Source organism: Eschrichtius robustus, chromosome 3, assembly GCF_028021215.1.
Source record: "Eschrichtius robustus isolate mEscRob2 chromosome 3, mEscRob2.pri, whole genome shotgun sequence".
NCBI lineage: Eukaryota > Metazoa > Chordata > Mammalia > Artiodactyla > Eschrichtiidae > Eschrichtius > Eschrichtius robustus.
In genome coordinates, this window is record NC_090826.1 from 114130325 (window position 1) to 114143911 (window position 13587).

General features: G+C 51.5%; 1 protein-coding gene across 3 annotated transcripts in view; it reads right to left on the bottom strand.

Annotated features, from left to right (window-relative positions):
* Positions 1-4492: 4492 nt before the first annotated feature.
* IQGAP3 (IQ motif containing GTPase activating protein 3) overlaps positions 4493-13587 on the bottom strand; it is a 40758-nt gene continuing 31663 nt past the window's right edge. For all 3 annotated transcript variants that reach the window (XM_068541031.1, XM_068541032.1, XM_068541030.1), the window contains 11 exons: positions 12167-12251; positions 11510-11742; positions 11006-11138; positions 10808-10910; positions 10066-10192; positions 8898-8985; positions 7937-8149; positions 7280-7446; positions 6868-6969; positions 6318-6426; positions 4493-5636 (listed from right to left, as the gene is read on the bottom strand). In XM_068541031.1, coding sequence (XP_068397132.1) covers positions 5523-5636; positions 6318-6426; positions 6868-6969; positions 7280-7446; positions 7937-8149; positions 8898-8985; positions 10066-10192; positions 10808-10910; positions 11006-11138; positions 11510-11742; positions 12167-12251 — 1474 coding nt within the window. In that variant the 3' untranslated portion in view covers positions 4493-5522. The remainder of the gene's footprint in view (positions 5637-6317; positions 6427-6867; positions 6970-7279; positions 7447-7936; positions 8150-8897; positions 8986-10065; positions 10193-10807; positions 10911-11005; positions 11139-11509; positions 11743-12166; positions 12252-13587) is intronic.

A 13587-nucleotide genomic window follows, 5' to 3' on the forward strand; every position in this document is an offset into this window, starting at 1 on the left:
CAGTGGTTAAGACTCTGGGCTCCCAATGCAGGGGGACTGGGTTTGATCCCTGCTCAGGGTATTAGATCCCACATGCATGCTGCAACTAAGAGTTTGCATGCCACAACTAAGGAGCCCACAAACAGCAACTGAGCAACTGCCACAACTAAGACCCGGAGCAACCAAATAAATAAATAAATAAATATTTTTTAAAACCCCCCAGAAACCCCAGTGCTAATGCATTCTTTTTTTTTTTTTTAAAATAAAGTTATTTATTTATTTTTGGCTGCTTTGGGTCTCCCTTACTGTATGCGGGCTTTCTCTAGTTGCGGCGAGCGAGAACTACTCTGTTGCGGTGTGTGGTCTTCTCATTGCGGTGGCTTCTCTTGCTGTGGAGCACAGGCTCTAGGCATGCGGGCTTCAGTAGTTGTGGTGCGCAGGCTCAGTAGTTGTGGCTCATGGGCTCTAGAGCGCAGGCTCAGTAGTTATGGTGCACAGGCTTAGTTGCTCCACAGCATGTGGGCTCTTCCTGGACCAGGGCTCGAACCCGTGTCCCCTGCATTGGCAGGCGGATTCTTTTTTTTTTTTTTTTAAATAAATAAAGTTATTTATTTATTTATTTATTTTTGGCTGCATTGGTCTTTGTTGCTGCACGCGGGCTTTCTCTAGTTGTGGTGAGCGGGGGCTACTCTTCGTTGCGGTGCGCAGGCTTCTCATTGCTGTGGCTTCTCTTGCTGTGGAGCACGGGCACTAGGTGCATGGGCTTCAGCAATTGTGGCGCGCAGGCTTCAGTAGTTGTGGCTCGCAGGCTGTAGAGCAGAGGCTCAGTAGTTGTGGTGCACGGGCTTAGTTGCTCCGCGGCATATGGGATCTTCCCGGACCGGGTCTCAAACCCATGTCCCCTGCATTGGCAGGCTGATTCTTAACCACTGCGCCACCAGGGAAGTCCCTGCTGATGCATTCTTATGTCACATGACTAAAAGTATTCCCTGTAGAACAGTTCTTCTCAAACTGTCTGTAATGAAGGGTGACATCTTAAAATTTCCCATCTGTTATGGACTTATATTTTCGTGAAATACAATAAAAACTAGTTATTAGAAAAATGAAATGATAAGACTTATAAAATATAAACTCAATCTTTTATTAGATTCAGGGGTAAAACTGCTGGCTGTGAGTTTCTAAATGCTTGCTCTCAATTTCGGCATGTGTCCCAGTAGCGGACCAGGAACAGCTTGTGGTGCCTAATCCCAGCAGCACTGCTGTAGAACAAGGGACACGCCACTCCTCCATGATGTTCACACCTCAGTTCTAGAGCCATAGCGTGAGTTTGCTTTCCTTTTCATAGGACTAGTATAAGCTCACTGTAAGAACAGCACAGAAAGATACTTCCTCCTCCCCAAAGGTGACCACTGCCACATTTCTTGTGTATCTTTCCAAGCAACATGTACCATTGACAGCTTTTCACATCATTGCACTCAGATCTAGCTCATCATTTCTGTTGGCTGCATAATGTACCATTGTGTGGCTGCCCTTCTAAGATCATCACCGTTACAAATAATACTGCAACAAACACTCCAGAGCTCTTTGCTCCCTTATCCAGGTGTCTCCACGGGAAAAATTCCTTACTGGGTATGTATGCGTACATTAAAAAAAATAAATATAATTCACATACCATAAAATTCACCCTTTTAAGTTGTACAATCAGGTGGTTTTTTTTACTATATTCACAGAGTTGTGCAGCCATCACCACTATTTAATTAATATTTTCAACATCCCCCAAAGAAACCCCATATCCATGAGCAGCCACTTTCCATTCTCCCCTTTCCCCAGGCCCTGGCAACCACTAATCTACTTTCTGTTCCGGACATTTCATATAAATGAAATCATACAATATATGACCTTTTGTATTTGGCTTTCACTTAGCATAATGTTTTCAAGGTTCTTCCATGTCGTAGCATATATCAGTACTTCATTTTGATGACTGAATAATATTCCATTGTATGGATATATCACCTTTTGTTTATCTATTCATCAGTTGATGAACATTTGGATTACTTCCACTTTTTGGCTACTATGAATCATGATGCTATGAACATTTATGTACAGATTTTTGTGTGGACATATGCTTTCAATTTTCTTGGGTATATACCTAGGAGTGAAATTCCTGGCTCATATGGTAACTCTATGTTTAAAATTTTGAGGAACTGCCAAATTGTTTTCCGAAGTGGCTCCACTATTTTACAAGCTCCCTAGCAATATATGACTTGTAATTTCTCCACATCCTCACCACTTGTTATTACCTATTTTACTTTAGCCATCCTAGCGGGAGTGAAGTGGTATCTCATGATTTTGACTTGCATTTTGTTAATGACTAATGATGTTGAGCATCATTTCATGTGCTTATTAGCCATCTGTATATCTTCTTTGGAGAAATGGCTTTTCAAATTCTTTGCCCATTTAGTTGGGCTTTTTATTTTTGAGTTGTAAGAGTTGTTTTTTTTTAAATTTCTTCCTCCCTCCCTCCCTCTCTCCCTCCCTCTCTGTGTTGGGTTTTTGTTGCAGCGCACCGGCTTTCTCTAGTTAGGGCGAGTGGGGGCTACTCTTTGTTGTGGTGCATGGGCTTCTCATTGTGGTGGCTTCTCTCGTTGCGGAGCGTGGGCTCTAGGCATGCGGGCTTCAGTAGTTGTGGCCCACGGGCTTAGTTGCTCTGCGGCATGTGGGATCTTCCCGGACCAGGGCTCAAACCCGTGTCCTCTGCATTGGCAGGCGGATTCTTAACCACTGTGCCACCAGGGAAGCCCCGTAAGAGTTCTTTATACATTGTAGATATAAATCCCTTGTTAGATATATGGTTTGAAAATATCTTCTCCCATTTTGTGGGTTGTCTTTTTATTTTCTTGAAAGTGTCCTTTGAAGCACAGTTTTGAATTTTGATGAAGTTCAATTTATCTATCAATACTTTTTCTTTTGTGGCTTGTGCTTTCAGTGTCTAAAGAAACCATTGCTTAATCCAAAGTCATGAAAATTTATATCTGTGCTTCTTCTAAGAGTTTTATAGTTTTAGCTCTTATGTCTAGGTTTATGATGTTTTAATTTTTGTTTATGGTGTGACGTAGGGGTCTGACTTCATTCTTTTGTTTGTGGATATCCAGTTGTCCGAGCACCATTTGTTGAAAAGACTACTCTTTCCCCCATTGCATTGTCCTGGCACCCCGCACTTATATTTCTGATGTTGCCAAATTGTCCTCCGAAGAGGTTGCACTGGTATATAGCCCCAACCATTGGAGCTAAGTGTCTGTATCTCAGATTGGGCATCAACAGTTAGGAAAAGACTTGATGAACTGAAGCTCATCAGGGACCATCACTAGGGTCGAGTCGGGTGAGCCTGGAAGAAGAGAGTGGCATGAGAGTGTGGGGTGAAGGAAGTGGAAATGCTTCAGAGAAGAGAAAAATGCAAGGGAATATAATCTGAGCGGATGGGCCTGAGTTTAAAGACTTTTTGCCCCTTACCAGCTGTGTAGCATTGGGTAGTTATCGAATCCTCTGAATCACAGTTCCATCATCTGTTAAACAAAAATGGTGATTGCTTACCTTCATAGAGTTGTTGTGAGGAGTAAGTGTATGTAAATATCCCAGCAATAACGGTAGCTGTTGTGACTTTTCTACATGTGGTGCCTGCAGCTGAGATCACGTGATTGTGGGGGGGGGCACCACAGTGGGATAGTGTTGGAGCCATTTGGTGAGTGTGAGACTTTTAATGATGACTGATCATGTGTAGAAACTTGGATCCACTGGTACGTGTCACTGTCACCCAGAGCGAGGCGGTACTTGAAGTCTTTGCTGTGACATGTTAAGGGGAGAGAGGATGTGACTGAGATTGAATGTGACAGCAAGACAGATCCTGAGTGACAGAATGGAACAGAGTGCAGGGAGATGGGCTGCACCGGGCAAACTTGTGTGCGCCCGCCCAATAGGAGCTGCTTGGGAGTTCAGATGTCAGGACAGGTATCTGTATAGACTGTCCCCTCCTCCAGACTCCCCTCTGTGCTTCCTGAAACCTGGGAGGAAAGGAGGGCGGCTTTCCTCATGGACACAGGATTTTGATCAGAGTGTAGAACCCACGATACTAAGGAGCTGCGGCTCAAGCACCTTTGGTGTCATCACCCAAGGCTCAGGAAAAGAATTTGCTGCAAATGTGTGCAAAACGGGTGGAGTAGAAGCCGGACTGGTTTCTCCTCCTCTTGGCTTTAGTCTTCAGAGTGGCCGATAAAAGCAGAATCGAAACCTAAGCATTCCTGCCTACCCTTTGTCCCCTGGCGGAGGGAAGAGAGGAATAAACGCCACATCTCATTAAGCATTGATGAGCTCAGGCAGGCAGAGTGGGCCCACAGCCGAGGCAGGCAGGAGGCTGGGGGAGGCTGCAGGAAGGACTCCCCAGCTCACCAGGGAACATCTGTCCCAGAACTTGGAGGCCTGCTCTACAGGAAGTGAAATAAGGGGTTAACAACAGATGTGGGGGTAACAGCTGCTTTTATTAAAATGAAATCAGAAGGGCCACAGGGACAGGAAGCTGGGTTGATGTGGGGATAAGAGAGAGACAGTGGCAGAGACAAGACGGCAGATCTATGGAAACTGCCTGGAAGAGTCAGCTCTAAGGTGCAAGAATCCTGAGGGTGAGAGAGAAAAGGGGAAGACTGCTCTTTGTACCGTATGAAGCTGAAGTAATGAGATCTTAAACACGAGTGACCCAAGGTGACTTTATATAAAAGGTATAAAAGATTGGCACGAATATTAGTTTGAACAGGGAAATGGGAACTCTTTCTCTGAGCTCAAAAAGAAAGCCATGATTAAGGCTGCACAGACTATAGGGGTAGGAGAGAATAAATACCCTAGTGACCCGCATGTAAAACAGACTGTAAACAAGGGAATGAGATTTGAGGTTAACGGAGGGTCATCTTGCCTAGGCCGCCTTGGACGACGACCGTGTCACAATGCCACGTGGGCATTCACGAGCGCTGCCCACCCGGTGTGAGGGTGACGGGCTGGAGGGTGTGAGGCGTCACAGCAGCAGAGTGGCCTGGGCTTTAACAGGGCAGGAACACACACTGCTGATGAAGTGGGAGTGGGGACAGGGAGCCTAGCCCTGGCTTTGGGGTCTGCGAAGAGAAGGGAGGCAGCAGGAAATCAGGCCGCTGGGGCAGTGCTCATGGTATTGGGAGGGCAGCAGCAGACGCAAGAGCAATAGCTTTCCCAGGTCAAAGTGCAGGCCCAGGTTCATTCCCTACCATCTGGCTGGAAAACCGTGGGGTTCTGGGACTTCAAAGCCACACAGCCAGACTCAGAGACAGGGCTCGCTTGAGCCAATTAGAGTCCCTGCCTGTGGCCAGGTAGACAAACTCCCCCCAGATGGGGAAAGGGTGAGACTCCTTGAGCCCTGCCCAGTCCTGAGCTCTGGGTGTCTGCAGGGAAGTGGAATAGTGCATTAGTGTTAAGAAAAGCATCCAGCGAGGTAAGAAAGGCTTGGGTAGCACCCACTGCCTCTGTCACTTCCGCAAGAATTTCTTGTTGAGGAGGAAGATGAGAAGGTTGACGTTGACCTTGGCCTTGTTGAAGAGTTTCATGACAGCCACACCCTCGTACTGGAGCTGCAGGAGGTCCTAGGAGGGAGGGAAGGGGCAGGGAGGCAAGTTTGAGGGTTTCTCACGGTGGCCCATACAGCTAGTCTATAAAACACTAACATCTTGGAGCCTTACACAGTCATCCAGTGGCACTGGCCACTGAAGTGGGCATTGAAACCCCCTTCACAGATGAGGAAACCAAGGCCAAGAGACAGGTACAGTGACTTGACCAAATGTCAATTCAAGCAGAGCCAGGGCTTGAAATCATTTAAAAGACAAAACAGCAGAGCAAAAAGATTTGGATTTAAAAATCACTGCTTCCCTGAACACTGGTTTATGACTTAGGCCGGCTTCTTAACCTTTTAGTCTCAGAGCCTATAAAATAGGGATAATGCTTGAGAGCTTCGGAGAGGATTAAATGAGGTAATGTGTAAAGTCCCTGACATGTGATAGGGCTTCAAATATTAATCCTGCTCTGACATCACCAGCTCACTCCACTCTCCTGATGCTTGGCAGTGGGGTCTGTGTCAGGGCATGGGGACAGAGAGGCTTGGGCTACACAGACCATCACCCTTCTCTCCAGGAACAGACGACATGGATTGGGTGGGGAACAGAGCTGATGTCATCCGCGGCCCAGGGAAGCCAGGCCAGGCTGCCATCTTTAGGCTAGCACCGAAAGGCCATCGGGTGTCTTGAGGGCTCATGGGAGTGTCCCCTCACCTGATAGTGAAGCTGAAATCGCTCCATGTCCACACCCAGGAACCTGGCATTTACTTCGAACTTTCCTGCCTCATCTCCAGGGGTGATGTCAAAGATCACATTTCTGAAGCTATCAAGAAAAGGATTCAAAACAGGGCCCAGTGCCTCTTTCCAGGGCCACAGCCGCATTCTTCCACCCACTGCTGCTCATCCCAGGCAGGGCTGTGAGTCACCCAGAGCCAGGCTTCCCCTCTATCGCTCTCTTTCTCCTCCCACTTTTACCTCTGCTCACACCTCAGCTCTTTTCTCTGCCCAGCCCTAATCAGCTGTTCTCTCCTGCAGGACACTTTCCCAGCATCTTCTGCCTTGGGGTGTCTAGAACTGTGCCAGACCACACCCACTGCCCTTAACTCTCTGTCTGGAAATGTCATGTCTTCCCCATTGTTCTAGCAGCTCCTTCAAGGCAGGGACCATGCATCTCCTTCCCTCCCACCTGGTGCCCAGCCCAGAGCCCCATCCCCAGGTTAGGACATGGGAAAGGTCTGACATTCTGCCCTCCAAAGGCACATACTGAGAGGTGGGAAGATCTTCAATTTCCACCAAGACACCCTTCTCCAGGAGCTGGGCAGCAGTGTAATGGAGAGATGGCTGCTTCTTCCCTTTCCCAGAACTCCTGATGAAGAAAAGGTCCCAGAGAATTCATCTAACAAACCCTTCAACACCAAAGACACTAGTTCTCTCTGTGGCTGGTAGGAAGGAAATTAGACCCCGAGGAAGACTTCTCACTGGTGGAAGACAAAGGAGGGGGTTGCACTTGAACCCAGGACTTTGCGAGTGAAACTCAAAGACCAGAGTCAGGAAGGGACCATGCTGTTCTGGGGTGAGATGTCCCTATCAAAGCTGGTCAAGAGTGGGGCAAAGGTCGACATGGGCAGGAGGAGAGGTCACAGGTAAGCTTCAAAGTGTAGGAAGGGAGCACCTACTTGGAGCTGGGGGCCAGGTGGTCCAGGCAGGCCCGGATGTACTGGCTGTAGTAGTCGCCCTGCTCCTCATAAAAGGTGGTCTTAGTGCTCAGGGCCTGGAACGTGGCCTGGAGCTTCACCAGCTCTGCCTTCCGCCGCTGCCGGTGCCTGCGCTGGTTGCGGATGTCCTGGGGTTGGGGGCACCAGGGGAGGGGTGAGTTGACCCTTCCTGGCAGGAGAGCCTCAGGGTCTGATTCAGGCCCAAGAACAACTCACTGTAAGGATCTTCAGGAAGAGCAGGAAGAGGAAGATTCCAAGGTTGTTCTCCCTAGGAGGAGGGCAATCTCAAGGACCCTATCCCAAACCCCTGAAGGACATTTCCAGGGCCTCTCCCCCATTGAGGAGTAACTGTTCCATGGCTCCTTGTTTTTCAGTGAAAGACAGTTTCAAGAATACTCCCTTCCCTGACTAATTTTGAGACCTTTCCTTCAAAAAGGACCCTTGGAGATCGCTTGCCTTCCCCTGGCTGGTGACAATTTTGGGTAGGCACTCACCAGGGAGAGGCCTGCCCTTGAGGTGCCAGCACTACGGACATGCGTGCACACACACACACACTCTCACTCCCTCTCTCTCTCTCTCTTTCTTGCCCTCCCGCTCCCTCCAGGCCCAGGCCGTTACCTTGGCCAGTTCGTCTACCAGCCCCTGGTAGCCGTTGCTGGCACTGACCAAACCCAGGCCCTCGAGTCGGCGCAGGTTCCGCAGGACACGCTGTTGCTTCTCTGCCAGCGGCAGGAGGGAGTGGGCTGTCAGCGAGCGGTGTCGTCGCAGCGACTCTGGGGTCTGGGCTTCACAGGCCTGGCGTCGGCACATGAGCCGCTTGTGGGCTGCTTCCTGGGGGGCAGAGATGCTGAGGGGTCTAGCAGGTCCTACCATCCTGCCCCCAAGCCATGGGTCCAGAGGGGGAGGGGCGGGGTGAGGTGGCTTGTGAAGAACATCAAAGTGTACAACCTCACAGATGCTGAAGGGCCTCGTGGGTCACCTTAGAGGAAGAGTGGCCAAGGGGCACCCACTAGGAGTACAGCATAAAGGATTCCGGTAGACAGTGGCTGCGACTTCCCAACAACGGAGCTTTGTGATGGCTCCAGGGTATCTGGGGTTCTCTCCCTCCTTCTGCCTTGTGTTTTGGGACAGGCCTCTACTGGTTGTCCCCACCTGTTCTCTGGGAAGCCCCTGGCTAAGTCTGTACTCCAGCTGGCCCAACTTGCCCCTGGCCAACCACCACTCGCCACCCTCTCCTGCCTCCAGGCCCTCAAGCAGCCCACTCTCTACGCTGAGCACCAGCCCTTCGGTGCTCTTCAAGGGAGCCTGCCCAGACTGCCTCTCTGCACCCCCCGCAACTCCTAGCACTGACAGCAGGGGCTGGGGTCCCTGCAGGGCTCACTCTTATTTCAGTGGGGAGTAGGGAGGGAGGTGGAGTCTTGGCACTCTGCAGCCTGAGGGTCTCTGGGGGCCAAGGGCAGAGGCCTCAGACCCCCAGAGCTCGCATTACTGGTAAGCACAGGTGTCTGCCCGGGAATGGCATCAGCCATGCTGGTGGGGGGCGAACGAGACAGTACCTGTGGGCCAGCCTGCCGCTCACCTGCTCTCTGGAGGCCGAGAGGGACAGGATCTCCTTGAGGGAATCCCCAGAGTGGAACTGCATGATGTCAGCCAGCATCTGCTTGGTGCTGCAGGAGGGGAGCAATGGGGGAGAGGTGAGGGACAGGGGGAGGGTCTGGACATGGGGCTGGCTAGGGAGCTGAGAGTAAGTGGACCTTGCCCCGCATCATGGCTGCCAGGGATGCTTGGGTGGTAAGGAGAGAGGGTGCGATGGAGGTAGGTGTTGTGAGGAGAACATAACCAGGAGGAAGACCCAGGAGGTGGGTTGACGGGTCTGTGATGCAGAACTACCATGGTTCCGAACACACTGTGCTCTCTTACACCTCTGTGTCCTCTGTCTACAATGCCTCCCACAAATGGTCTTCCTTTGAGTCCTTTGGCTAAAGGACACACTTCCTCCTCTGTGAGACCTTTCCCTACCTAGGTGTCCCTCTGAGCTCTCATGCACCTGACACCCACCTCCCTCTTGGTGGCTCTCTGATGTGTGCTCACCCCTAGCCTCGCCCCACTGTAAGGGCTTTGATGGCAGGACAGAGCTGAACACCCAGCTCACTGGTTTACCGGGTGAATGGGTGAGCAGAGCGGCTGCCTTGCTGGCAGGGGGATCAAAGTGGCGACCTGGCTCCTCTACTGCCTGGATGACCAGCCCAGGCCTGCTGGGGGTCCTCCCTCACTTTTGCAGAACTGGGGATGAAAAGCTCCATGCCCATCTCCTGACCATCACTCGTAAGGACAGGGAATTAGAACACGAGCTCCTCCACCGACTGGCTGTGGGACTTTAGGCAAGTCACTTAATCCAAGTTTCTTTCCTCCACTGGAAGGCAGGGAAACCATCATCTATCTACCTCACCGTTTGTCCCTTAGGTTAAATGATGTGTAAGAAAGCATTTGGTAAACAGCACAACAATATGCAAACAACCGTGTTGCCAATGTCCTAACTATTCCTTTGCCTTCAGCCACAAGACAGAGCAAAAAGCTGAGGCTGCCAGAAGGAAAACAGCTGAGACTGCAGCAAGGGGAAGGCCAGTTAGGCTTCAGGGAGAACTTTCTGAAGGATAAGAGAGCCCAGGAAGAAGGTGGGATGGCCACTCCAGAGTAGCCATCTTACTGGCCTGGGGAGGCTCAGGGGGCCGAGGCTGCTCTCCCACCTCAGAAGCAGGCTCCGGGCATTGGTGTCGTCAGCATCTGTCTCTAGCCCTTCAAACTTGTTGGTCAGTGTCAGGGACACTTCTAGCTTGCTCAGATCCACGTTCCCATCCGCAGCTACGTTCTCCCCTGAGGCAGGTGAGGAAGGAGAGAGACTAGCACACTTACACACGCACAGATGGGGCAATGGTAAATAAATACACTGCTCCATGAGCCCCTCTTCCAGGAAGCTTTCCCACACTGCCCTGCGGCACCACCCTGTACCCTCAGCCCTGAGCACCAACGGAAGGGCCGTTACCCACAGAGCTCACCCTTGCATTACTGGGGCTGTGCCTCCCCAAGCCTGGAGCTCCCGGCTGTCTCCCATCTGTCACCACCTCCACCTTGCCCTTCCACCCTTGTAAGCCAGCTTCCTTCCATTCCACAGCTCCTGAAATCCCCCCTCATCAGAGACACATTTTAAGACCCAAGACAGGCCCTATCCCTCCACGGCTCTCTCGTATGATTTAACTGGCCATTTACATGATGGTACAGGGTCCCCTACTGTCTGTCCACTTTCTCCCTATCAGTCTGTCCCTCCCAGGACCAGAGGGAGAGCGGGAAAGTGTGTAACCAGCTTCCTGGCACACGTCCCCAACTGAACACAAACTTGAGGGGGCACGTTCCCATGCCCTTCTCACCTGACTGCCCGCCCCTGCCTGAAGGCCCCTGCCGCCCGCCCCAGCTGTCAAGGATGGCACGCACCGATGAGGTCAGGGACGGTGGGCAGCTCCCCAAGGTCCTCCAGGAGCTCGTGCAGGGGGTCGCAGTGATCAGGGGCGATCCAGTCCTGGTGTTCTAGCAACAGCTATAGGATGGAGGGAGAAAAAGAGATGCAGAGTTTGAACCAGGCCTTCCAGGACCAGCCCACCTACCCAGCGCCCCCAGGTTGCTGCCCCTCACCCTGTGCGTGTTGACCAGCTCCCCCACGGTGATGTACACCACAGGTTTGGCCACAGCCACCATGTCTGAGTACTCATCCATCGCAAAGCGCTCTTCTGGCTCTGGCACGTGGCAGGCTCGGCAGATGAACCTCCTACCTCCAGAGGAAGATCATGTGAGAGGGTGGGGCGGGCCGGCACCCGCCACATTTCTGTTCCCATCAGCCTTCCGCTGGCCCTCTCCAGTGACTGCTCAAGCCAACTCTGACTCTCCAGTCTCGGCTCCAGCCCTTCTGTGCTGCTCTACCTTCTCTCGCAGTGGTCCCCTCAAGCCAACTTCCTTCAATAGTCCTCTTTTCTCTCCACTGGGGAGTCCTTCCAACAATCTATCCTCCTCCAACCCACTAACCATACTCTTCACCTCTATGCCTCCCCTCCTCATGGAGTTGAGAGGGGAAGTGGTACGTGAAAGAAGATGGGAAAAGGAGGAGAGGACAGGGAGGAATAGGATGCCAGGACCCAAGACCTGAACTTGAGGTGTGTCTCCTCCAGATAGTCATTCAAGACCCGCAGGTGCTGGCTCTCCCTGGAGAAGGCCTTGCCAGCTGCAGCGTGCTGCAGGAGTTGAGCCACAGCCCCCAGGGCGTGGCGCTGGGGGGTGGCCAGGGCGCCGCCTGCTGCCATGGCCACAATGTCGAAGGCGTCGGGGGCCACTACAGCCAGGTTCAGGAAGCGGTAGTACAGGAGGTTCCCTACGACCTGAGGGCACAGGATCGTAGAAGCACCTGGGGTCCGCCTCCACAGCCCCAGCCCCGCTCTCCCAGCTCACCTGGCTGGAAGAACCACCTGGGTCAACCCCGTTATGGTACAGAAGAGTGAACAGACCCAGAGCAGGCCGGGAACTTGCTCAAGGTCACGCAGCAAACTTGAGCAATAGCTGGGACTGGAACCCAGATCTGACAAGTCCAGGGTTGGCCACTGTTAACTCATGTCCTGGGTGTCTTTCCATCTGCTACCTGAGCCCTGCTGGTGAGCCAGGCTCGATTGACAGGGTGGAGAATATTTTCCTTCTTGGATTTTTACAGCATAGGGTTTTCTGTCCTTTTGTGTCAGTCTGGGGGTTCACAGGCACCATCGGGGCAAAGGAGAGTGCAAGAGGTGGGGGATGGGAGACAACACTTGCCTTATAGACCTCATTCTCTGTGGCGTCGGGGAACTTCTCTGCCAGAGTTGTCTTCAGGACCTTGGCCACATATCGCATCCCATACCTGGGGGCAAAGCAATAGGTGCGCTATGGCCCTGCCCACCCACCCCGGAGTGAGGGCCTGAGTGTCTGCCTCTCCTTCCCCGGGCTCAGCCACCCCAGAGCTGAGCTCAAGCACTGGCCCTTCCCTATCCACAGCCAGCTCCCTGCTGCCTTCCTCCAAACATCTCTGGGCCTTGTCCCTCCCTCCTGCCCTTATGTCAGCACCCAGGACCAGGGCCCGGTCAGCCACTAAGCTCTCACGCAGCCTCCAGCCTGGCCTGAGAGCCTCTTCTTTGGTCCCCTTTAGTCTCCCCTGGGAAACACCCCAGATCCCAATATTCATCCCGCATTCCCCACAGAGGCACCTTTAGCCTGTACCTTAGGTGTCTGACACCCACAGCCAGAATCCCATCCCAGGACAGCCTGGGAGGCTCTGAGGCTGTTATCACAGAGCATCTATGAAGGGCCTGGTCTGGGCTAGAGGCAGGGGCCGAGGGCACAATGAACTGGAGTAGAAGCATCCAGTCCTGATTCCACCACTAACCAGAGATGTCAGCTTAGGCTGTTTTGCTCCCCTTATAAGTTTGTTCCCTCATCTGAAAAATGGGAATGTTCATTCTATCTCATAGAATCTATCTCATTCTATCTCATATCTCTATCTCATAGGGTTTTTATGAGGATCAGGTGAAATTACGTCTGTGAAAGTAATGGTAGAGTGCTATTCAAACATGCTAGACTTAATTATTATTCCTATTATGGGTGTGCCACCTACAAATTTAATTAAATACCTTTAAAAGCTATTTCCACCTCCTAGGGTGTCAGGGACAGAAGTTTACAGCTCACTGTGTACTTTCCTTTATTAGTCCTAGGACAACCTTTTCTGAATCCTAATTTTAAATCCTTAATCCAGTCCTCCAGGTTTGGGGAGCAGGGCACTGAACTCTGTGGGCTCCCCTCTGCAGCATCCCCACCTTGCCCCGTGCACCACTGAGCCCCAGAAAGGCTGGCTGGCTGAGTGATGATCTAGATGAGGCCCACCTTCTCACCGTTTTCAATCATCTGTTTTTCAAAAAAAAATTATTGACTAAATTTTAAGACGGGAAAAGACTTTTATCAAGTGTTTACTGGTTTGAAGTTTTCATAGTTTTGACTTTGTGGACTGAAGAGTTTTATATTGTCCACCATTTACACTCAGACAATAATACGTCCCCATAATCACTTGAGGTTCCCTTCTCTGGCCCAGTGATGTCCTGACTGCCCACACAGACCTGCGTGCTGTATTCCAGCGCAAGTCTCTAGCCGGGGCTTTGGGCATTCTCCACCCATCTCCTGAAGCCCTTGAGCACCTCGAGACCAGT